We start from the raw sequence: 22235 nt of genomic DNA on the forward strand, positions 1-22235 counted from the left end.
GCGTGCGGCCAGGGTTCGATCCTCAGCACCACATACCAATAAAGATGTTATGTCTGCCGAGAACTAAAAAATAAATATTAAAAAAAAAAAAAAAAGAAGATACTCATCATACATTAGGCTTTGAACAAGTCACTTAAATCAGGGGTTTGGCTGGGTATGGTATCACACTTCTGTAATTCCAGCAATTTAGAACGCATGCGCAGGAGGGTCGAAAGTTTGAGACCAACCTGGGTAAGTTAGCAAGAGCTTAGCAACTTAGTAAGACCCTGTCTCAAAAATAAAAATGGTCTGGGTTGAAGCTCAGTTGTAAAGCATCCCTGGATTCAGTCCTCAGCGCAGGCGAGCACACACAAGACAAATCAACCAACCAATCAATCAAGTCTGTAAACTACTGCAGGCCAAACCAGCCCGTCTCTTTTTGTAAATAAAAGTATTGGAAGTATATGCTCATTGCGTATTTATTAAGTATAGTTACTTTGGGTTACAATGACAGACTTGGGTAGGGGAACCAGGTATATATGGCCTAAACCTAAAATATTTACTATTTGGCTTCTGCCAGATTTGAACTCAGTCTAGGGCTTAGGATGTGGCTAAGTGGTAGTGCACTTATCTAGCAAGCACAAGGCCCTGGGTTTGATTCTCACCATCACACACACAAAAAAGTGAACTCAGTCTATTTTCTCATCTATAAAACAGCATTAGAATCTGCACTATCAATCTATCAAAATTTCTCATAGGAGTCAAAAGGGTCAAATGTAAAAAGATACAGTGTATTTACTGTGTATAGCATATTTAACAGGAAGAATGATGCTGGAGGCTGTGGCCCACACTTGCAATTCCAGCTACTAGAGAGCCTAAGGCAAAAGAATTACAAGTTCAAGGCCAGCATCAGCAGTTTAGCAAGACCTCATCTCAGGGTGGCTCAATGACAAAGTGCCTTGAGTTCAATTCCCAGTATAAATAAATAAATAAGTAAACAAGCAAGTGAATATAAATAATGGGAGAGGGACTTGAATTAGTCACTGAATGAAGAGTAGGGCTTGGATAACAGAAACAGAAAAGGTGGGCAAAGTGAACCACATGAACAAGCGTTTAGAAGCAAGAAGGGTGTACAATATAGATTCTGGAGCAGAAGGATTGTGCAGGGGAGCAGAGGAAAAAAATACAGATTTTGACTAAATATTTTGTACATTCTTCTCATGACATTGGGAGAAATTGAAGGACTTGATGATAAAGGAAGGACAGGCAAAGCATGGTTCTAGGAAAATTAATCTGTTTATCACTGAAAAGGTATTAGAGGTAAGAGAGACTTTTGCTATAGGGAAAATAGAGTGATGGCAATGGAATGGATAGGAAGAAATGGAAGAAATATTTCAAATAAAGAACAAAAAGGACCTGGTGACCAAATGGTACCAAGTTTTAAGCCTAGTTAACTAGAAAAATGTTACTACCCTAGATAGCACTAACTGGAGAGGAGATTATAAAAATGGGAAGTAATTTTATTGGCCATCACTGGAAAAAGCATGAGACTGGAAACTAAGAATTCTGTACCACACATTGTTGGCTTAGACACATCTGTTTTCTTATCTATAAAATAAGGGCATTAAGTTGAATTAGATACAAAAATTGCATCTTATATCTAGAATGCTGATGTGTTCAATAATTTTGTGCCAGCAATATATAAAACTGTCCAACAGAAATTTATATATTCAAATGCCTTCTTATGGGAAAGGTTGGGAATGAAAATGGAGATTTAGCACTCATTAAAATTGAGGCAATAATTAAACCCATGAAAGAAAATGAAACTTTTATGTGAAAGAATATAGTCAGAGAAAAAGGCTATGGTCTGAACCTAGGAGAAACCACACACTTTGTATTAGGTGCAAGTGGAGCCATTAAGAAACTCAGAACTTGCTGCCAGTTAGGTAAGAGGAGAATTAGGATAGTGTGCTGTCATGGGATCCAAGGGAGGAGAGTTTCAGTAGGCAGAATCGAGTGTCAAATGATACAGAGAACATGAAGTACATACCCTTGGTAAAGGACCCTGGACTAAGCTGTTGATTAGGTGGAAGCTGCATTATAATACTGGTTCTGTGAGATCATTGGTGACTCTGGAAGGTGCAACAAACTAAATGTAGTGGAGCCAGGAATGATGGGACACACCTGTAATCCCAACAAGCCAGAAGGCTGAGGCAGGAGGATCATTAGTTGGAGGCCAGCCTTGGAAACTTTGCAAGACTCTGTCTCAAAATAAAATAAAAAGGGTTGGGGATGGAGCTCAATGATGGAGTACTTGCTAGCACATGTAAGGACCTGGGTTCAATCCCCAGTACCAGGAAGGGGGAAGGATTATGGACTTGGGAAAATTATGGAGAAAGGAAGAGAAAGAAGACAATCAGACTGAAGATGTCTTCCTTCCTTCCTTCCTTCTTTTTGAAGGAATTAAACCCAGGGGCACTCTACCACTGAGCCATATACCCAGGCCTTTTTTGGGGAGCGGGGCAGAGTCTTGCTAAATCACCAGCTGGTTTCGTGATCTTCCTGCCTTGGCCTCCCAAGTTGCTAGGAGTTGTTGGAGTACACTACCATGCAGGGCTCAACAAATGTTTTCAAAGTGGAGAGACCTGATTTTACTTATTGGGAAATAATCATGGAAAGGAAATAGTTTTCGTGGAAATTGGGAAAGATCAGAAATAGAGTAATATTGAGAAAAGGGTAGAAACATATATATTCATGGACTTAATTTTTGCCTCCTGAAGATAATGGGTAGCCTTCCTTAGTCTAGTTACACCTAGCAGGTGCAGTGTTTTGAATAAAGATGAGGCCCAGTGGTTTTTTGTTTGTTTGTTCTTTGAGGCCCAGTGTTTGAAGGGACTTTGAGCTACTCCAGCAATAGTTGTTTTGGCTCTTGGGCCCCCCTCTGGCAGCACAAGGTTATGCATTTATCCATAAGCACCAACATCTCCCATCAAAGCAAAGAGATATCCCAGAGCAGAAGAACCTGCTAAAAGATTACACAGGGGAGAGACACAAAGGGAAAGGTAGTAATCTCTGAACCTGAAAAAAAAATAAAAGGAAACCCAACTTTGAATCCTGTAACTGTCCTAAGGCTGTTCCCTCAGAAAACAGCAGCAGGAGTCTCTTTACTTCTCCCCCAGATTTCTATCATCCCATCCAGACTCTAACTTGGTGGAGCTCATACTCACAAACATTCCCATCTCGTCTTTTCTGCAACTCGGAGGATAAAGATCGGTATGTGAGGCAGAAAGTTTTCAATGTACCCCAAAGTGTTTAGGTAAATAATTTATTTAATCAGAAAGGATTTATCTCCTCTAAACACAAACACACACATTAAAAGTAAAAAATCTATATGTACATATATTTACACAAATTGGGGATCACAGAGGACAACTGCATGGGTGGGTTAGGGGCTGAGGAGACAGGCATCAGAAACAACTGGAGGGCAGCTTTTCAGCTGCTCCTCTAGGTGTCCTTTGTGCATCTCACTGGCCATAGTGGGTAGACCAGCAGAGGACACAGTGCAGTCCCAGTCTGTCGGCAGGGTTACTGGCAAACTGTGACAACGAGGTCCCTCTCCAGACAGTCTCTTCGGATCACCAGTAGATGCTGTAGTGGATGGAACTGGAGTGGCAGGAGCAGAGTGGGTGAAGGACTGCACTCCATGCTGGACGAAAAGGATGACACCAATGCTGGTCCCAGTGCCTACAGGATCATGGCTAAAAGATACGGTACCCGGGGAACTTAGAGGGGGGTTGCAAATAGGGGTGGTGTGGATCCAGGTGAGGTTCATAGCTGGCCATTCTGTGAGGTGCCAAGGCTGCTTTGGTTTAAAAACTAAATGTCCCAGCTGTGTCGGGCCCATCTTTTCCAGAGGAGGAGCAGAAGAGGAAGTAGTTTCATTACTGTGGTGGTTTGGAAAATGCTAGGGAAGGAGTGAAATAAGAAAAAAACTGTGAAGAAAGTTTTCAGACTGATTCCAACATTATTGTTTAAAACTTTGCTTTCTTTGGTAACTCGGTTTGCAGTGCAAACATACCTTGTTTGTGCAACAGATAATGTGTTCTTACCTGGCAAGAACATACTAAGCAAAATTTTTAGTAATCAAGTTATACTTTCATTTATTCAGCAAATAGTTGAGAGCCTACTATGTGCCACATACTATATAAGACACTGGATATTCAACAAATAGTCCTACAGATTCTCACTATTTATAAAACAATTCCTTTCAGATGTATGTATGTATGTATGTGTGTGTGTCTATGTGTATGTATATATATATATATATATATATATATATATATATGTGTGTATGTATATATATATATATGATTTTTTTTATATAGGGTCTCATTAAGTTGCTGAGAGCCTTGCTAAATTGCTAAGGCTAGCCTTAAACTTGAGATCTTCCTGCCTCAGCCTCCCCAGTAGCTGGGATTATAGACATGTTCCACCACACCCAATGTAGAATTTATTTAAAGAAAAGTTGTTTTGTTTTTGCTAAGGCTGGCCTCAAACTTGTGATCCTCCTGCCCCTGCTTTCTGAGTAGCTAGGATTACAGGCATGTAGTATTGTGCCTAACTATTTTTAAAAAAAGTGGATTTTTAATTGAAAACATCATTCCACAATTTCTATATTTTATTTTTATTGTTAATTTTTTTTTTAGTTATAGGTGGACACAATATATTTTATTTTCTATGTGGTGCTAGGATCAAATCCAGTATCTCATGTCTACTAGGTGAGTGCTCTACCTCTGAGCCACAGCCCCAGCCCTCTATTTTAAATTCTAATTTTTTATGTTGAATGTTTTATGAAGTATAAATTAATATTCAGGCAAGATCCCTCTACTTATTTATTTCTGTTCAGTACCAGGGATTAAACCCACTTAACTGCGCCACATCACCAGTCCTTTTTAATGTTTTATTTAGAGACAGGGTCTCACTAAGTTGCCTAGGGCATCAATAAGTTGCTGAGGTTGGCTTTAAACTTGAAATCCTCCTGCCTCAGCCTCCTGAGCTGCTGAGATTACAGGCCTTAGCCACTGCAGCCAGCTTGTTTTTTAAATTTTTTTTTTGTAGTTGTAGATGGGACAGAATGCCTTTATTTCATTTGTTTTATTTTTATGTAGTGCTGAGGATTGAACCCAGTGCCTCACGCATGCTAGGCTAGTGCTCTGCCACTAAGCTATAACCCCAAATAATTCTACTCATTTTTTAATCAAGTTATTTTCACAGCATTAGTAACTGCTATTGATTGAACACAAGGATAGGTCATTATCAAGGACACCCCCCCCCCATTACTTGAATGCCCTCTAAATATCCTGTTATTTGAATGCACAAAAAAAAGGTCACTTCCACACCAGGTCCAAGAATCTATTCAACACTCTTCTCATGGATGCCCCATAGGTGCCCTTTCCCGGATTCCCAGTGATATACCTCTTATGACCAGTCCGTGAAACCCAGTGTAGACTTACAGGCCTCCAGAGGATTTGATACAAGGATACTTGTACTGGAGTCAAAAGAGGGAGAGGGCGAGAGTTTTAGGGGCAGCAAGGAAGAAAGAGTTTACAGAAAGAAGCTGAGGCATCTTCCTGCATGAATAATTTGTCCAGGTAAAAAAAAACGCCTTCTGTATCTGTACAGAAAGCAGATTCACTGCCACATGAGGGACAGGATTAAACTTTGTGGAGTTCTGCCTAGTGATCCAAACAAAATAGAACAAAAATCATCTAGGAATTAAGACAATGCAGGAAGTTTAGGCATTCCTTTCCTAAGAGAAACTTGAGGAAAAGATCCAGAAGAAAATGCATGAATATTCCCTTTCCTCCATTATTCTCCTGCTTCTTTGTTAGGGTTTAAGTTCTTACCTTGGCCATCTGGTGCCTGCTACCACTCAGTGATGACTTCTGGGCAGCTATATGAGGAAACCAAGTCTTCAACATCCCTTCTACTTGTAGCAGGGTTCCTAGATAACGCTCCCTATGAAAAGGACATTAAAACAAAACAAGTATTAAAAAAGAAACAAGAAAGGATTGGAGAGATCTCCTTTTTATATGGTACTGGGGAAAGAATCAGGTGGACTTACCCCATCTGAGGCTTCTGCAAAACACCTACAATGCGCTGGATCCTGTCCATTGCCACACTCTGTTGGAAACTGCTCAATCCTGGAGTCAGACAGAAAGATTAAGGACCAAGATTCAATACTGTAGTAAGATAAAGGAAGGCAGAAGGGGTTAAAATGATTTGCCTAAAGGAATTAAATAAATCACAAATGCAAAAAAAGGAACAATTCAGGCTCTGAATAAAGACTTTAGAGATATACACATTCAAGAGAGACAGATACTAAGGTGGGAACCTAGTCCAAAATAATGCAAATAATCAGGCAATTACCTCTCTCAAAACGACCCATCTTCAGCCCATTCAGTAGATCCGTGAGGGGGCGAATGAATCCTTGGAGCTCTTTACACTGTAGGAAAATAGGACAGAGGCTATGAGAAGACCAAGAATTGTCCATGTGAGTAGCCATATTTCCTCTACTTCCAAATTTGGGAGTCAGTACTATCCTCTTAAGGTCCTAACCAGTTGAGTGTTTAGCATTATCATTTCCTTTCTCCTACCTTCTGAGCAAAGAGCAGGTCTCCCTCCGTGGTACAACCCTGGATGTTTACAACGGTTTCCAATTCACCATCTCTTGATCTTTTGATCCCAGATTCTGCCATAGGAGAAGTCAAGCCTCGCTGTTCCAGATGAGATGCTGTATGTTGGTTACTGGAAACCTTGCAACGATGCCTACAGCGGATAGGACCCGGGCTAGGTCGGAAACATCCCCTCTGCCCAACAGTGTCTGGCCTGGGCCCTTGGGACCCCTTGTTCTCCCTCTCACTATCGGAGGGGAAGCCAAAATCACCGTTCACTGGGGAGGTGGAAAAAGAGGGAGAAAGAGAGGAGGAGGAATAAGAAGAAACACTAGATGGAGAATCCATAGGTCCAGAAGCAGGGGCTGGAGAGCAGGTCCTGGAGTACCCAAAGATCCGAACCTGCAACTGAAGAGCAAAGCGAGGGAGTTGGAAACCAGAGTCTAAGGATCAGGAAACGGACGGGGAGACGGAGGTGTACTGCACGGGATAACACCTCTATTTCCCCTGCCCAATAGAGACAATAGAAAAAGTCACCTCCCCTACCCCCACCCATGAAAAAACTGGGGCTGCCTCTCTGGCCTCTGCCGATCAGCTCTGGGCCTGAAACATCCTCTGTTCTTTTCCCTCGGTTCGGACACCTTCCCCTCCTCTGCTGTTCTCCTGGTTTGTTCCCCAGCTCGACCTCGCCGTTGGCGTCTGAGGCCAGCCACCGGCGAGTGTAAATCTGCACACCTGAACCTACCTAACCTACCTAGCGTCCCTGTGGAAATCGCCCCCACAGGGACCGACCTCCTAACCTTCCCCAATCTGTCTTGATCAATATCCCTGATCAAGGGATCTACAGTCGCGCCGGCCAGGTGATGCAATCCCTACCAATACCCACATCTGCGCGCATTCACCCAAACCCACTCCCCCCCGGCCCCAGCCTTCTCCACGGCTCCCTCACAGCCCTCTGAGTCTCCTTACCTGGGTCGATCGGCTCGTTCTCGGCTCCGGCTCCGGCTCCGGCTGCTTCTCAGTCTCTCTGGGTCTGGGCTACCCACCTCCGCCCCACTCTCTGTGGGTCCCGCCCCTTCCCCCCTCCCGGACACGTGCGGCTCGGCACGTGCCTCCCCCTGCGTACACCGATTTCGCATCCTCATTGGTTGGCTAGCCGGTAACACGTGACTCCCGTTAGTGAAGTTCACAGCCCATTGGCTACAGCTCACAGGGGCTCGGCCAATAAAGAAGCAGTCAGGTGCCGATTGGCTGGAAGGGAAGCATTCCGTGCTCCGCCCCTACATGCGGCTCCCGGAGAGGACCCGGTGAGGAGAAAAGGAGGAGGATGGAAAAAAGAGTGAAAAAGTAGGAAGGGGAGAAAAAGGGCGGAGCCCTGGGCCTTAAATAGGATAATGATGCGCAGGAGACTCGCAGCTGGATGTTCGGCGGATGGATGTCAGACGGGAAGCGCGTGCCTCGGGGCGTGGGACCCAGGGTTCTGCCTCCCCGGCTGACACGTATGCCCCCTCGGTGAGCGCCTCCGCTCACGAGCACAGCACGTGGAACCCGTCAGTTACTTGTGCAGCAACGTGTGTGAGCGAACGGCTGTGTGACACCGTGTAACCGCTCCCAGTCTCCGCGTCTCAGCCCTCGTGACTCCCTGCTCTGTTTCACCTCCCCGTTCTCACTCCTCCGAGTTGGGTGCCTCCTGCCCTGCTGGGTGAGGAGGGTGGGGACGGCGGCCGAGAACACGGCGTGCTCTCCCGGGCTCCCGCTGGGGCGGCTCCTGCAGCCCTTTCCTTACATAACCTGCCACGCACGTTACCAGCTCTGATGCCAGCCCGCCAAGACTGCAGAGGTCAAAGCCGAACTCGGTGCTGCCTGACTTTTCTGCCTCGGTTCTTCAGGCCTGTGCCCTGAATTATCGGATTTTGAGCAAAGGGAACTGAGTGTGAAAACCCCTGAGCTCCAAGGCCGTGCTTCTTCGGCTTCAGTTTATTTGTCCATTGGAGAGGATTCGAAAGACTTTGAAGGAGGGAGGGAGACAGGTCCAGAATTTAAAGAGTCTCAAAAGTAACAGACATCACTATTTGTTGCCCCCTGCAATATTTAAAGAGAACAATGGAAAGGGAGTAAGAGGAAGTAAGACCCGGGGACTGTGGGCTGCTTGAAGCTCTGACACCGGAGAGACCGCAAGAGGGCAGCCCAGTTCTTCTTCTTCTTCTTCTTTTTTTTTTTTTAAATACTGTGAACTTATTCATATATTTTTTTAAGTTATACATAACAATAGAATTCATTTTCACATAATTAGAAAAGCACAGAATATAATTTGTTCTAATTCAGGCCCCAGTATTTCCCATTTTCCTCCCATCCTCCCACTCTGTTCCCTTTCCTCTACTGATTTAATATATGTGTGTGTGTGTGTGTGTGTGTGTGTGTGTGTGTGTGTGTGTGTATATATATATATATATTGGACACAATAGTTTTATTTTGTTTATTTTTATGTGGTGCAGAGGATTGAACCCAGAGCCTCAAACGTGCTAAGAGCTCTACCGCTGAGCCACAACCCCAGCCCTAAAAGTATTTTTTTTTTATTCCCATCCTTCCTCTCCTTTTACTGATCTTTGTACTATTTACTTATAGCTTTTCTTTCTTTTTTTAATTGTGTCTGTGGATGTCCATGATGATGACATTCACTGTGATATATTCATATATATATATATATATATAGGAATGTTAGATTCACTGTTTCCTATCTAGCTCATCCCTCCTCCCTTCCCTTCATTCTCTTTTGTCTACTCCACTGATCTTTATTCCCTCTTATTTTTGATTAGCTTCTGATTATCAGAGAAAGCATTTAACCTTTGATTTTTTGGGGATTGACTTACTTCACTTAGCAGGATGGTCTGCAGTTCCAACTATCAGCACATGCCATAAAGTCACTCTTCATTATGACTGAGTAATACTCCACTGTGTACATAGGCCACATTTTATTTATCCATTCATGTTGAAGGGTGCCCCAGTTGGCTCCATACCTTGGCTATTGTGAATTATGCTGCTGTAAACATTGATGTGTTTAGGGTTCTGATTAGGGTCCTAGGATAGCCACTTAAGGTGTGACTATTTCAAATCTGTTCTTTGTGTGTGTGTTTGTGTGTGGGGGGGTGCTAGAGATTGAACCCATGGTCTTGTGCATGTGAGGCAAGCACTCTACCAACTGAGCTATATCCCCAGCCCCTCAAATCTGATCTAATAATTAATATTTTACTTATTTTTAATAATATGCTTATTTTATTATTTTTTTTAAAGAGAGAGTGAGAGAGGGGAGAGAGAGAGAGAGAGAGAGAGAGAGAGAGAGAGAGAGAGAGAGAGTTTTTAATATTTTTTAGTTCTCGGCAGACACAACATCTTTGTTGGTATGTGGTGCTGAGGATCGAACCCGGGCTGCACGCATGCCAGGCGAGCGCGCTACCGCTTGAGCCACATCCCCAGCCCAATATGCTTATTTTATAAAAAGAAAAAAAGTTTTCTAAATAAACCATAACCCTATTTCCCAAGTATAGTGTCTCAATACCACATAAAACAATAGAATCACAGGGAATTATGGACTCTGGATAAACCTGTCATCTGTGGGTGTTCATTTTAGCCCAAATTCCAGGTATATTTACAATTCCTAATTCCTTCAAATCTATTGTCACCTAATTCTTTTTCTAATCTACTCTTCCTGTCCCCCAATTCTGATACTCTCTTTAGTGTGTGACTTTAGAATAGATTCCCATGAAGTAGACAGTGACCAGATGATTTCATTTATTTTTTTATTTTCCAATTTCTTCGAGTCAAACTCCCATCCAAGGAGTCACAGCAGCCTTCTCTCACCTAAAAAAGCAAAGAGAAGAAAACAGGGTCAGGGAACCCAACTCCTCCAATTTATATTCTGAGCTGGGATTCCCCTGTTGTATCTCTTGGGGGAAATATGTTCCTTCCCCTCGTCACTCCTTCCTCCTCCTCTGAATCTCTTTATGCTCCATAGTTATTTAGAACCCCAACTTAACATTCCTTCTTATAACAGCTGTCTCTTCCCTGCTCCTTTGCCCATGATCACCCCAGTCCATTAGGGAACCACCACCCTTCTGACTTGGAACTTTGCCTCTGAACTCCACCAGGTTGTAGGACCCACCCATTTTGCCCTTTGAACCAGGGCCAGAATGAAACCAGCTCTGATTCCTCAAGACATATTGGAAGCCTAGAGAGGTTTCTTCTCTATTCCACCTGCCTCTGCTCTAGGGGGTCATGAAGTCCTCCCAGTTTAGAAAATTTAATGACTCATAATCTTTGCCTCAACATCTCACAAACTTCTTTAAAATTAGATAATGAGGATTTTTTTTTTTCCTAAATGTGATCCTTCTGTCTTTTGTTTTGGTACTGGGGACTGAAACCACAGCACTTAATCACTGAGCCACATCCCCAGCCCTTTTAAAAACTTTTTTATTATGAGACAGGGTCTTGCCAAGTTGCGTAGGGCCTCACTAAATTGCAGAGGCTGGCTTTGAACTTGAAATCCTCCTGCCTCAGCCTCTGGAGTCACTGGGATTAAAGGCATGTGCCATCATGCCCAGCTCCTTCTTTTATATTTAAGCAGCTGAGAATTGATGAGGCTGGCAACACTAGACAAGGAAAACTAGTAAGAATTACTTCATAGACTCCCCCAAGGCCAGTGGCTGCACTCTCACCTTTACATGAAATACATCCCCCCTTGAAGGAGGACCCATGACAGGAGAAGAGAAACAGGACTCTGCAGACTGGACACAGCATCATTCAGATCTGGACTCTGCTAAAATACAGATGCCCCCACATCAGGCCAGTGTCATCCTATTACTTCCCACTTCTCAGGAGGATAGGCATATCTTTACACCAACCTCTTTCTTACCGTTGGCCTCAAGGGAAGTTCTGACTCTCCTCTCCACTACTATAAGACGTTCTTTCTTCCATCCCTGACCATACCGAGGAGACCCCACTCAATTCAGTGACACTATTTTTATCTATTATGTGCATGACACTGCTCTTGGTGCTATGGGGGGATATAAATACAAATAAAATGTGGTTCCTGTTCTCAAGAGAGTTACAATCCAAAGTGAACAAACTGTATACTTTAAAAACATGTGTTTGTGCCTATTGTCAATCTTTTGTTTTCCATTCCTACCAGCGCCTCCCACTTATGGTCAGCTCTATCTAGGTTGCTCTTTTGACCCTGTTGCCCTTTCCAGCTGTCGCCATTTTTTTTTCCATTACCAGGATTTTTCAGGTGGTTAGTCTATATCTGCTTCTATTTCCTCATAATTTACCTTCTCTTAACTTAATTAAAACTACTTTCTTAGGGATTACCAAAGTTCTCCTTCTCCTTGGCCTCTTGGTAGCATTTGGTTGATTATAGTAAGCTTTCTCTTCTAGACTCTATAACACAGACTTGGCCAGCTGCCTGCCTCTCCAGTCAGTCATTCTCTATTTGATTGGTTCCTCTTCCTCTTTCTACTAATTGTAGCCACGTTCATTGGTCTTTTGAGCTTCTGTGCATACTGGCTCTGTTGAGCTCATTCACTTTCATAACTGTGACTTTGCACTTAGAACTCTAGCTCTGACGTAGTTCAGCTGCCTAAAGGACACCCTCTTGGGGCCGGCAGAATCCCTTTAACTTAGCCAATACCAAATTTATAACTTCCCTCCTAAACCACACTGGCTTCCCATAGTTTCCATTTTCTCAAACATGTTTAAAACCTATGTGATATTTTTAATCTCTCTTCATTTATTCCGGAGATGAAATTATTAATGAAGCAAGGCATTTTCTTCGAAGTATTTCTTATCTTTCTCCTCTGGATTTAAAATACCACTTCCTTAGTCCAGGCTTTTAATAGATTGTTGTTGGAACAATGCAAATCTGATGAATCTTTCTACACTAAATGGCATCTTGCACAATCCAGATGAATAGTTTTATTTTTCCCCTAAAATGCTACTTTCATCATTTTTTTTAAAGATGAGAGAGAGATAGAGAGAGAATTTTTTAATATTTATTTTTTAGTTTTCAGCAGACACAACATCTTTGTTTGTATGTGGTGCTAAGGATCGAACCTGGGCAGCACACATGTCAGGGGAGAGGGCTACCGCTTGAGCCACATCCCCAGCCCTACTTTCATCATTTCTTTATCATATGAAGGACTTACTAGGCTCCCTATTGATTATAAGGCCAAACTTCAGTCCAACATTTCAGACTATCCATAATTTAGTCCTATCTTGCCTTATGCAAAGTTATCAAGCAAATATTAGGAGTTTGTACTTTTTTAAAACTTGATTCCTACTCTTTCCATCTCTAGACTCTCTTCTTCAATCACACCCCATTCACTAAACATATCATACTTGTATTATTTCCTTCACCTATGAAGCTTGTTTACTCTTATAGTAACTGTTCCTCCCCCTAATTGCACTTGTTCTTTCACAATTTCCCATCAAGTTTAGTTCATCTAAAGCATCATCACCTCCTAAACCTTCCTGACAATTCTACCTTGTACAAGCTCTCTTCCTACAATGTCTAAAACACTTACCTATGTCATATGTTCTCAAACTTATAGGTAATCTAATATTGTATTAAATTCATTTTATTCTAAATATTTCATAAATGTAATCATGCATCTTGTAAATGCCTCAGGGCAATAGCAACATCTTAGGTTTCTTTCCATCAGTACCCTCAGCAGCCTTAGACACAGACCACATACATATTAAGTACAACTGAACTGAAATTTAACTGGAATGGATCTTCCCTGTGTTTGTATGGATGTTAGATCTCAGTGAGATATTTGATGGCCAAGTTGAGATGAACACCTGCGTTGCAGCAGTAGCTATCTGGTTTCCACCTCCACCAAAGCCTAGTATTGCAGCCCTCTCTCTACTCCATGTCACCAGCCCTGGGATCTATCTGGGTAAGGGATGAATTCTCTCCCTCCTCTCTAATTCCCATTCAACTTACTGTTTCCATTGTTACTGCTTTCATGGTGACAGGCTTCTGATGATCTGCATGTTCTGTTTTAAGAATAATGGTAGTCTCCACTGCTTGTGTTGTTTCTTCCTTATCCAAACTGTTCTTCTCTCAGTAGGATTGGGAAATAGAGTTATCGTCACTTCCATCCAACATCCTCATAGATTCTCTATTTTCCCCTGCACCAGTACTCAACCAGGTCACCCTTCCCACTAGCAAAGACTTAAGCTCTGGAATTCTCCCTACTCTGTACTTTCCTGGATAATGTATTACCTATCCCGTTCAACAAGTCCTTTTTGGTTTTTTTGTTTTGAAGTACTTGATGGGAACTGAAAACCAGGTATGCTTTGCCACTAAGCTACATCCCCAATTCTTTTTATTTTATTTTGAGGCGAGGTCTTCCTAAATTGCTGAGGCTGGCCTTGAATTGAGATCCTCCTGCCTCAGCCTTCCGAGTTGCTGAGATTACAGCTCAACAAATCTTTTGACTGCCCCTCTTTCTTAGTTCTTAGTAAATCTACTGGGCTTGGCTTCCTTCTCCTCCCCAGTTATTATTGACAAGTCTGTTTGGGACCCACTTTCTAGTTTCTCTCAGTCGACCAAATTTTCTTTCTTGCTAATCAAGGTTACATTTCAACATTGCCCAGTTTCTTTTTAACTTTGATTTATCCTGCCACTCTAAAATGTAGAGGTCACTCACCAACCTGTCCTCTGACTCAAACATGGAGTAATCAATGGTGAAATTTGCACTAAAGTCATCTGGGGAGGAGAAAAAAAAATTAGTAGTAACAATGGAAAAAGGGAATTCTAGATCCAGTAATGAAAGGGGAAGAAATTGCACAGAACGCTTTAACTTGCTCAAGTTGTAAAATATATTGGTAAATTCCACTTCTAATTAACTTTAGTGTCAAAATGTTTATAAATAATGTGTTTATATTTTCATTCAAATTTATAAATTTGAAACTGTCCAAAGTGTTTCAGCCATTTTCCAAAGAATTAAAAATCACTAGCTTGAAAAAATAAAAGCATGAATTTTGATAATTTTTGTTCCTAGCCAAACTTCCCTCTCATTCAGTTTTTCTGTTGCAAAGGGAAGGGCATAGTCTTAGAACTAAGTATTCACAAAGTCTTTCTCCACCCCACTTAGGATCAGGGGCACTCACCATAATTAGGAGTGACTGTGTAATAATAGGCCACCTGATAATAATCTTCTGTCAATCCTTCTTCATCCTCATATTCTTGTCCTATGGAGATAAGGACTATAGGTCAAAATCTGAAGTTGATCCTAAATCTACCAGTTTTTCTTCTTTTGGCCTCCCCTCCAAGGGTCTTGTTATCTCCCTGACTCTGCACTTCTAAACTGTTCTGTCTTCTGGATTCCATATCTGAACTGAGGCCTGGTACTCCATGCCCTTCCAAATCAGGAACTCTTGAGAAAGAAACAGGTCCCTTCACATACTAGAAACCCAAAGAGAGAACTAAACCTAAAAAAGGAAGAAGATGTGGAGATCAGAAACTGAAAACACCAAATCTTCTATTCTATTCAATATGTTACAGAATTTACTGTACTTGTGATTTTTTTTTTTTTAAACAGTGCTGGGGATTGACCCCTAGGCCTTGCACTTGCTAGGCAAGTGTTCTATCTCTGAGCTACGCCTGCAACCTAAGAAATCAACTTTTATCAGTGTCTCTCACAAATAACTAATAGACATTCCACCTTCACTGCTAACTAGCAGAATAACCTTGAGAAACTATTTAACTATCCGCTTTCTTAAAATGAGTCAGCTGGGCTGGAGCTGGGGTTCAGTGATAGAATACTAGCCTAGCATGCCTGAGACACTGGGTTCAATCCTCAGCAGCACATAAGAATAAAGATATTGTGTCCACCTAAAACTAAAAATAAATATAAAAAAAAAATGAGTCAGCTGGACTAAATGACCCTTCTCCATTAGTTTGTCTTTCTTTTCCATGAAAATATGTGGCATCGATGATGGAATCAAGAACTCTAGGTCTCCTCCTAAACACTTCCCTGAGCTCCTTGAACATTTTCCCTCCAATCCTAAACTAATGACACAAGAATCTAGGGGAAAGGGAAACAATGAGACACACACCTGGCAGACTGGGGAACAAAAGAGGGAAGGAGCCATGCTACTCTTGGGACCCTGTTCTTGAGAGCAGCCAGTTTTCCACTACCTAAAGGTCAACTCACAGCCACGTCTTCACTAATAGGTTGTGTGGGTGTGTGCGGGCCTCCTACTCTCTGGGAAAGGAGATACCCTGCTTCTTTTACAAAGTTTCAGGCTGCTCCAGCTTCTAAGAGTCCACCTCTCTCGGTTGGTCTCCTGTTAGTTCCTCTTGTTTTGTTCAACTTTATGGTGAAAAAGTGAGTTGAATCTTGCTAACGGACCTCCCTGCCCTTCATCATCTGAAAATCTTCTTTTCTTTGACTGGACTCTGTTTATCTCCCTGTTTCCTGGCTCTGCCAACCAGATCTCTGTTCTGCCCCATCATTGGACTCTGGCACAGATAAGAAAGTGCAATCACTCCCCATTGAAATATACTACTCATCTTCTCCCCAGGTTTTTTTCTCCCACCCCATTTATGGTAGAAGACCAAGTGCAAAAGCTCAGAAAGAGAAGGGGACTTACCCAGGATAAGTGGCATAGCAAGGATGGCTACAAAGAGGACATCCATTCTGGATTTTGCACTATAGCTTTGAAAGTAAAAAGAGGAAATTACTCTGTTTCCCACCAAACTTACCCCGCCTCCCCTGCTGCTCCAAAGCTGGGAGGGAATTACATGACTCTTCTCCCTGGGGGCAGAATTCTCCGCCTACTTACTGACTAGATCTTCAGTTACTACCCGTCCTTAGCCAGAGCTGAGAGAGGCAAAAGATGCGGACTTGTTCATGAAACTCCTCAGCCCTAGATTGGGTTCATGCAATACTCCCACTGCTGCTACCAAAGAAGTCTACCTATTCTTTTTTCCTCCTAGTCCTTGCAAAAAGCTCACCTTCTTGCTGTTCCTCATTTACCACTCACCATCCAGAGTTGCTTTTCTCTCTGAGGATTAATCATAGTCTCTTTCACCAATTTCTTTGGAAATGCTCAAAGGAGGGGGGGTGTTTTTTTTTTTTTTTTTTTCCTAGACTGAAAATAGTCCCTCTTCTCTGCCTGTCTTGGCTATGGAGGATGGGAGCAATATTTACCTATTGTAGTTTGACTCTCAAAACACCTGCTGAGTTGCTTCTGATAAAAATCTCTCAGCCAAGGCTAGTTATATCCTCTCTGGTCAGTGATGACCTCATCTCACCTTTTCCCTAACTTCCTCTGTATATGGAGTGGAAAAAGTAGTGCACAGAATGTCTTTCCCTGTAATTGATGCCATACTCCACCTTCCCTTTTCAGTCATTTGGTATAGTTCCCTTAATTAAGGACTACAGGGGTAGAGTCCTTATCATTGTTTCTTGATTTCCCATTTTCATTCAATTCAGATCAGAAACAGTAACATGTATTAGATGCAGTTTGCTAGGCAATTCAGAGCTCACAGGCAATGGAATAAGAAAAGAATACAGTGTTTTGTTTTGACACAGTTAATAAATATCTGCTTAGCATCTACCATGAGCCAGTCACTACGCAAGTCTCTCTGAGATCACCCATACTCAAGAGATCACCCATATACAGGACAGGTTAGAGCCTGCTTTTATGTGTCAGGAGACACTATGCTAACAGCTCAAAAAGTTGTCTAACCCCCATGTCTTCCCCTGACTGAGTCCTTAGCACTGGCCAAGATGCTCCCGTCCTCTCAAGCTTATTAGGGAAAGATTTCTCAGTGACTTTCTGTGCAAATATATTGTTCAGCTTCTTTCCAGAATTTTTTGGAAAAAGCATGAGACATCTATGTGAGTGTATACATTTGAAATGATAAATCCCTTCCAGGAATCCTAGTTCTCTTCAAGTAATTTCTATAGGGCTTTTTTCCTTTTTCTTTCAGAAACAAGATTTCAGATTCTCTCATTTTCCCATCCTAGGAGTCCTTTGCCTTGCCTAAGGATCCTTGCCTAAGGATCAACCTCTCACCTTTCAAATAGAATGACCATACCCTCCTCTCCTACTTTAACTTTCCTTCATTCTAATAGGGAAACCTCTCTCTCTCTCTGCAGTCTGAGGAAAAGATGCCACTGAAGTTTATTTTTCAGAAAATAAATAGAGGAAGTATGACATAAAAGGAATTGAATAACTGGGGGGTGGGGTGGGGGATGTGTGCTTTTTTCTCTCAACCCCATTGTTCTGATTGCTTTTTAACTTCTCAATTCCTTCTAAAAATTCCTTTGCAATATTTCTCTCCAGGCCCTTTTGCTTCTCTCTGATTGTCATCACAGATGAAGACTTCATTAGCCATACGATGTATTCCTGTCCAAAGAGCTCCTGCTTTTAAGTCCAACCTCCATCCTTTAGGCAGCAATTGTAGCCAACTTCCTCTGATTCAAGTAAGAACAATACCCGTCTCTATCTCCTTGCCACCCCATCCTGTGTTCTTTGTATTTGTCTCTTGGATTCAAACAGGATCTTCCCCTTCTGAAGCCCTTCAAGAAGCAGCAGAATTGCTACCACCCTTCCCTGCAAAGTGATGAAAGGAAATCGCGGCCAAGGCGCAGCCGGACTCCGGGGTCCGAGCCGGCGCCAGGCCCAGCCCCGCCCAGGCCGCTCCGGCTCGGGCCGGGGACTACGACTCCCGGCAGGCCGTGCGGTCACGCCCACGGCCCGCAGCCCCGCCCACGCGCGTCTCCGCGGCCTTCCGGGGGTGGGGACTGGAGGGGAGGTGGCCATGGGGCTGCGGCCGGGGTTTTTCCCCTCCTCGGCTTCCGTAGACCGAGTCGGGCGGACCCTCTGGGGCTTCGGTACCCCCCTTCCCCTTCCCCGGGGTCCGGGGGTGACATTGCACCGCGCCCCTGGTGGGGTCGCGTCCCCGCCCCCACGCGGACTCCCCGGTGGCGCGCCGCTGCGTCCTGCGCCTGCGGCCGGGGCTCCTCCCCCGCTGCCCAGCCATGGGGGCTGCGGTGTTTTTCGGATGCACTTTCGTCGCCTTCGGCCCAGCCTTCGCGCTTTTCCTGATCACTGTGGCTGGGGACCCTCTCCGCGTTATCATCCTGGTCGCGGGGTGAGTAGCGGGTGGTCGAAGAGGCGTGAGAGCGTCGAAGAGAGAAGCGGAAGGGGCTGGAGGAGCTGGGCGAGCCCTGGCCCCAGGCTGGACGGTCGGACGCGGTCCGGGCGGTCCGCCCCTCCCGGCGGTCGGTCTCCGCCGAGCAGCGGCCGCAGATTTCCTCCTGTGCGCTCCCGGCGGGACCGGGAGGCCCAAGGCCGAGACTCCTGAGGGGCTGTGCTGACCTCGGCTGGCCGAGCCCGGTCCCTGCGGGAGGAGCCAGGCGTGGACACCTCACCCTTCAGGGCTCTGATTCTCATCTCTCTGAAGACTGTGTGACCAGATTTGTACCCCTTCCCTACTTCCAGTTCCTACAGACGAGTTCCTTGGTGCAGACACCCACCCTATTTAGTCCCTGCTCTCTGACCATCCAGAAGTCTAACTTCCATTTTTCATGCTGCAGCCTTGGCTGGTTCCCTTCCTTGATTTCTCTGGCTGCCCTTACCCTTGTCCTTGTCTTTTCTCAGGGCATTTTTCTGGCTGGTCTCCCTGCTCCTGGCCTCTGTGGTCTGGTTCATCTTGGTCCATGTGACAGACCGGTCAGATGCCCGTCTCCAGTATGGCCTCCTGATTTTTGGTGCTGCTGTCTCTGTCCTTCTTCAGGAGGCCTTCCGCTTTGCCTACTACAAGCTGCTTAAGTAAGAAGATGGGGTGGTCTGGAGGGAAGAGGGGCAGAGGATTGCACTGTGGGAAATGGGGCAGCCCTTGGGTGGTGGTTTGTAAGAGGCACCGGGGGAAGACATTAGAGGGAAAGGAGCACTCCTGCCCTCCCTCATGCTTCCCCTACTCCACCTCATCCCAGGAAGGCAGATGAGGGGTTAGCATCGCTGAGTGAGGACGGAAGATCTCCCATCTCCATTCGCCAGATGGCCTATGGTGAGCCGAGGGAGAGGGACCTGCGGAGGGAGTTGGACAGCCCCCTCCCCTAGGGAAATCTCCAAACATCCACATATTCTGAGTGACTTCTTTTTTCCCTTCATACCTGATTCCAAGGAGAGGTGGTCTGGAGGGAGAGTAGGTGTGGGAGAAATGTAACTGGGAATGGGGAGGAGGTCATTGGTAATGAGGCTGTAGTGATTTCTGACATTGATGGCACCCTCCCTCCCCACAGTTTCTGGTCTCTCCTTCGGTATCATCAGTGGTGTCTTCTCTGTTATCAATATTTTGGCTGATGCACTTGGGCCAGGTGTGGTTGGGATCCATGGAGACTCACCCTATTACTTCCTAACTTCAGGTAAGGCTCACTTCATATCTTACCTTCATGTCCCATTTATCCCTGGCCCTGATCTGATTTATTGGCCTTCCCTGGGAGACTTCTTTGGCTTCACATCTCAGGAGGCTGGGAGAAGATCAGGGATGTCTCATCCCCATCTTCCTCCCTGCAGCCTTTCTGACAGCAGCCATTATCCTGCTCCATACCTTTTGGGGAGTTGTGTTCTTTGATGCCTGTGAGAGGAGACGGTACTGGGCTTTGGGCCTGGTGGTTGGGAGTCACCTACTGACATCAGGACTGGTGAGTTGGAGATAGGGGCCAAGTTAGGGAGAAAAGCATTTAATGGCAAGTGGGATGGGGGTATGTGTCCTCTCTGAAAATTTCCGATTTACATTGAGCAGAGGCAGAAAGGTGAGTCTCTACAGCATTAGTTATGTCACCTGCTCTGAGGATGCTCTGGGGAAGAGTTTGAACGGATTAGGCAAACTATAATGCAGAGGGCCTGAGATGAGCGGCAGCCGTCGTAATCTTTGAGGGAGTGGAAAATCGAATCCCTTTAACTACAAGATGTTGGTGTCCTGAAGGGAAAGACTGGGGAATCTGAGTAAGATGTCTGGGGGAGGCTTGGGTTAGAGGTACAAAAAGAATGTAGGGATTAGTCAGGGAAAGAATCTAACTTCTTTTATACTCTTACCCTCATTCTCAGACTTTCCTGAACCCCTGGTATGAGGCCAGCTTGCTGCCCATCTATGCAGTGACTGTTTCCATGGGGCTCTGGGCCTTCATCACAGCTGGAGGGTCCCTCCGAAGTATCCAGCGCAGCCTCTCGTGTAAGGACTGACTACCTGGAATGATCGCCTGACAGATCCCACCTGCCTGTCCACTGCCCATGACTGAACCCAGCCCCAGCCCGGGTCCATTGCCCACTTTCTCTCTCTTCGTTGGTCTACCCCAACAACCTTCAGGGTTTTGCTTTGTCCATTTGTGACCTTTAGTTTCTGAGCTTTACCAGGAGTAGCCTGGGTTCAGCCAGTCAGTGACTGGTGGGTTTGAATCTGCACTTACCCCACCACCTGGGGACCCCCGTGTTGTCCAGGAATCTCTATGTGTCAGTGCTCTGCTCTCACCCTGCCCATGACTCACCCCCCTTCCCCTCTGCAGGCCGACGGCAGGAGGACAGTCGGGTGATGGTGTATTCTGCCCTGCGCATCCCACCCGAGGACTGAGGGAACCTGGGGGGGACCCCTGGGCCTGGGGTGCCCTCCTGATCTCCTCGCCCTGTATTTCTCCATCTCCAGTTCTGAACAGTGCAGGTTGCCAAGAAAAGGGACCTAGTTTAGCCTTTGCCCTGGAGATGAAATGGATGGAAGCTCAAGGGTAGATGATCTCTGAGTTTTCCAGTACCCCCTCCCCAGACTGGACATCTTGGTCTTTTTCTCAGGTCTGAAGGGAACCATTTTTTGGTGTGATAAAGACCCCAAACTGCCTTTTTTTTTTTTTTTAAGTGGAGGGAGGGAGGAGGTATGTTGGAACTCTCCTCACCTCCTTGGGCTATTATTTTCCCTCCTCAAATTGTTCCTGTGGCTGGGCTCATTTCTGTCCCCTTTCCCTTGGTCCCAGGCCCTGGGGGAAAGGCAGGAAGTGCATGTTTGGGAACTGGTATTACTGGAACTAATGGTCTTAACCTCCTTGGCCACCAGCATCCCTCCTCTCCCCAAGGTGAAGTGGAGGGTGCTGTCGTGAGCCGGCCACTCCAGAGCTGCAGTGCCACTGGAGCAGTCGGACTCCAGGACATCCCAGGGAAGGAGGGTGGGGTTTTTCTAGTTTTTAATTGGGGTATGGGAGGGTTGGGGAGGTTTTCTATAAACTGTATCATTTTCTGCTGAGGGTGGAGTGTCCCATCCTTTTAATCAAGGTGATTGTGATTTTTGACTAATAAAAAGTACTTTATAATTGTGGGGGAAGTTGACTTCTAAGGGAGGGAATGATATGTTAATTGAGATTTCTGCCCTCCTGTGCCTCTTGTCCAGTCTTCTTCCTGACTTGGCAATCCCTGATCTCCAAGCATCACTTTGGTGCAAGGGCAGAAATCTGAGCTGGTGGTTTAACATGTGGGACATCCCCTTTGGGGGTGGGATAAAAGGAGTTAGTCACCCAGGAT

General features: G+C 44.7%; 3 protein-coding genes across 3 annotated transcripts; 1 reads left to right on the forward strand and 2 right to left on the reverse strand.

Annotated features, from left to right (window-relative positions):
* Positions 1-3288: 3288 nt before the first annotated feature.
* Ciart (circadian associated repressor of transcription) lies at positions 3289-7730 on the reverse strand. Its single transcript, XM_005331154.5, has 6 exons — positions 7623-7730; positions 6636-7061; positions 6409-6484; positions 6104-6182; positions 5886-5997; positions 3289-3943 (listed from the first exon to the last, which is right to left on the reverse strand). Exons 2-6 carry the CDS (start codon positions 6999-7001, stop codon positions 3425-3427), a joined length of 1152 nt encoding a protein of 383 aa, XP_005331211.1. The 5' UTR covers positions 7002-7061; positions 7623-7730; the 3' UTR covers positions 3289-3424.
* A 2706-nt stretch (positions 7731-10436) lies between these two features.
* Positions 10437-18484, reverse strand: C11H1orf54 (chromosome 11 C1orf54 homolog). Its single transcript, XM_078027650.1, has 7 exons — positions 18162-18484; positions 16308-16372; positions 14823-14903; positions 14360-14418; positions 13651-13764; positions 11366-11466; positions 10437-10511 (listed from the first exon to the last, which is right to left on the reverse strand). The coding sequence occupies exons 1-6, from the start codon at positions 18185-18187 to the stop codon at positions 11368-11370; spliced, it is 444 nt and encodes a 147-aa protein (XP_077883776.1). The 5' UTR covers positions 18188-18484; the 3' UTR covers positions 10437-10511; positions 11366-11367.
* Positions 18485-18511: 27 nt separating this feature from the next.
* On the forward strand, positions 18512-22027 carry Aph1a (aph-1A gamma-secretase subunit). The gene is made up of 7 exons (XM_005331150.3): positions 18512-18819; positions 19329-19499; positions 19664-19737; positions 19973-20095; positions 20247-20374; positions 20781-20904; positions 21236-22027. Exons 1-7 carry the CDS (start codon positions 18707-18709, stop codon positions 21298-21300), a joined length of 798 nt encoding a protein of 265 aa, XP_005331207.1. The 5' UTR covers positions 18512-18706; the 3' UTR covers positions 21301-22027.
* Positions 22028-22235: the final 208 nt, after the last annotated feature.

Source organism: Ictidomys tridecemlineatus, chromosome 11 (genome assembly GCF_052094955.1).
Source record: "Ictidomys tridecemlineatus isolate mIctTri1 chromosome 11, mIctTri1.hap1, whole genome shotgun sequence".
In the NCBI taxonomy this organism is placed as follows: Eukaryota; Metazoa; Chordata; class Mammalia; order Rodentia; family Sciuridae; genus Ictidomys; species Ictidomys tridecemlineatus.